The sequence below is a fragment of the Sinocyclocheilus grahami genome, unplaced genomic scaffold (assembly GCF_001515645.1).
Source record: "Sinocyclocheilus grahami isolate Dianchi unplaced genomic scaffold, SAMN03320097.WGS_v1.1 scaffold13532.1, whole genome shotgun sequence".
Classification (NCBI taxonomy): domain Eukaryota; kingdom Metazoa; phylum Chordata; class Actinopteri; order Cypriniformes; family Cyprinidae; genus Sinocyclocheilus; species Sinocyclocheilus grahami.
Genome location: NW_015514949.1, coordinates 1 through 1,098, shown reverse-complemented (window position 1 = coordinate 1,098; position 1,098 = coordinate 1). Strand labels below are relative to the sequence as shown.

General features: G+C 37.2%; 1 protein-coding gene across 1 annotated transcript; it reads left to right on the top strand.

The window, feature by feature from the left end:
• The first annotated feature begins 66 nt into the window (after positions 1-66).
• LOC107579012 (bone morphogenetic protein 1-like) lies at positions 67-1,035 on the top strand. The gene is made up of 3 exons (XM_016264903.1): positions 67-166; positions 265-381; positions 749-1,035. Exons 1-3 carry the CDS (start codon positions 85-87, stop codon positions 898-900), a joined length of 351 nt encoding a protein of 116 aa, XP_016120389.1. The 5' UTR covers positions 67-84; the 3' UTR covers positions 901-1,035.
• The last annotated feature ends 63 nt before the right edge of the window (positions 1,036-1,098 follow it).

The window sequence follows — 1,098 nt, the reverse complement described above, 5'->3', positions numbered from 1 at the left end:
TTAAGACTTTCACAGATTTCCAACTTTCCTTCAGTAACAATTTACTACATTTTCTTCCCTAAGATCATTCTGAACTTTACATCTATGGATTTATACCGGAGTCATTTGTGCTGGTATGATCATGTGGAGATCAGAGATGGATATTGGAGGAAAGCACCACTGAAAGGTTTAAGATGAACACCTGCCATTTCAAAAGAACAATATGAGCAAGTCAAAGTGAAGCTTAATTAATGTTGAGTTGTTTGTTTGTACCTCTGTATGCAGGTCGATTTTGTGGGGATAAATTACCGGAGCCAATCGTCTCTACAGACAGTCGCCTGTGGATTGAGTTTCGCAGCAGCAGCAACTGGGTGGGGAAGGGCTTCTCTGCTGCTTACGAAGGTACCAGCATTCAACCAAATCAACAACTATCAAATATTATAAAACAAGTGCTAGTGGGCATTGAAAAAATTATGAAGAAGCACTATAGTACGTGTGTGTACATAAGTGTGTACATACAATCTCAAAAAATTGTGCCTTTAGCTCATACCGTTGACATTTTCATGTAAACCTTCATATATTTAATAATTTGCAATAGCAGTTTCTTACTTTCCTTGCGTTTCATATGCCAACCATAGCTGAACTACTGAATTACTGAGTTTTCATTAGGTGAACACCTAACAATATCCGTTTCCAGTAGTTCATATTGTGAAATAAGTAATTTTCATGCTTTACTATCATGTTTGCACTGTAATATTTTATCTTGCAGCTATTTGCGGTGGGGAGGTGAAGAAAGACAATGGTCAGATTCAGTCTCCGAACTACCCAGATGACTACAGACCTAATAAAGTCTGTGTGTGGAAGATCACTGTGGCTCAGGGTTACCATGTAGGCCTTACCTTCCAGTCGTTTGAGGTATGATTAAAAAAGTTGTTATTACTGCATTATAAGCATGTAATTAATTGCTTATACACTGTTATAGTGTTAGAGTGTGTCCTAAACAAGAAAAGACAGTGTATATCCAGAAATAAACATTAAAGGGTTAGTTCACCCAAAACTGAAAATTAGCCCATGAATTACTCACCTTCAAGTCATCCTAGGTGTATATGACTTTCTTCT

What these genes read in the sequence shown, in the direction of transcription:
- LOC107579012 (XM_016264903.1), top strand. Translation starts at nt 85, where the DNA reads ATGGATTTATACCGGAGTCATTTGTGCTGGTATGATCATGTGGAGATC. An exon ending in GAGGAAAGCACCACTGAAAG is followed by an intron (nt 167 to 264) that starts GTTTAAGATGAA and finishes CTCTGTATGCAG; the next exon opens with GTCGATTTTGTGGGGATAAA. An exon ending in CTTCTCTGCTGCTTACGAAG is followed by an intron (nt 382 to 748) that starts GTACCAGCATTC and finishes TTTATCTTGCAG; the next exon opens with CTATTTGCGGTGGGGAGGTG.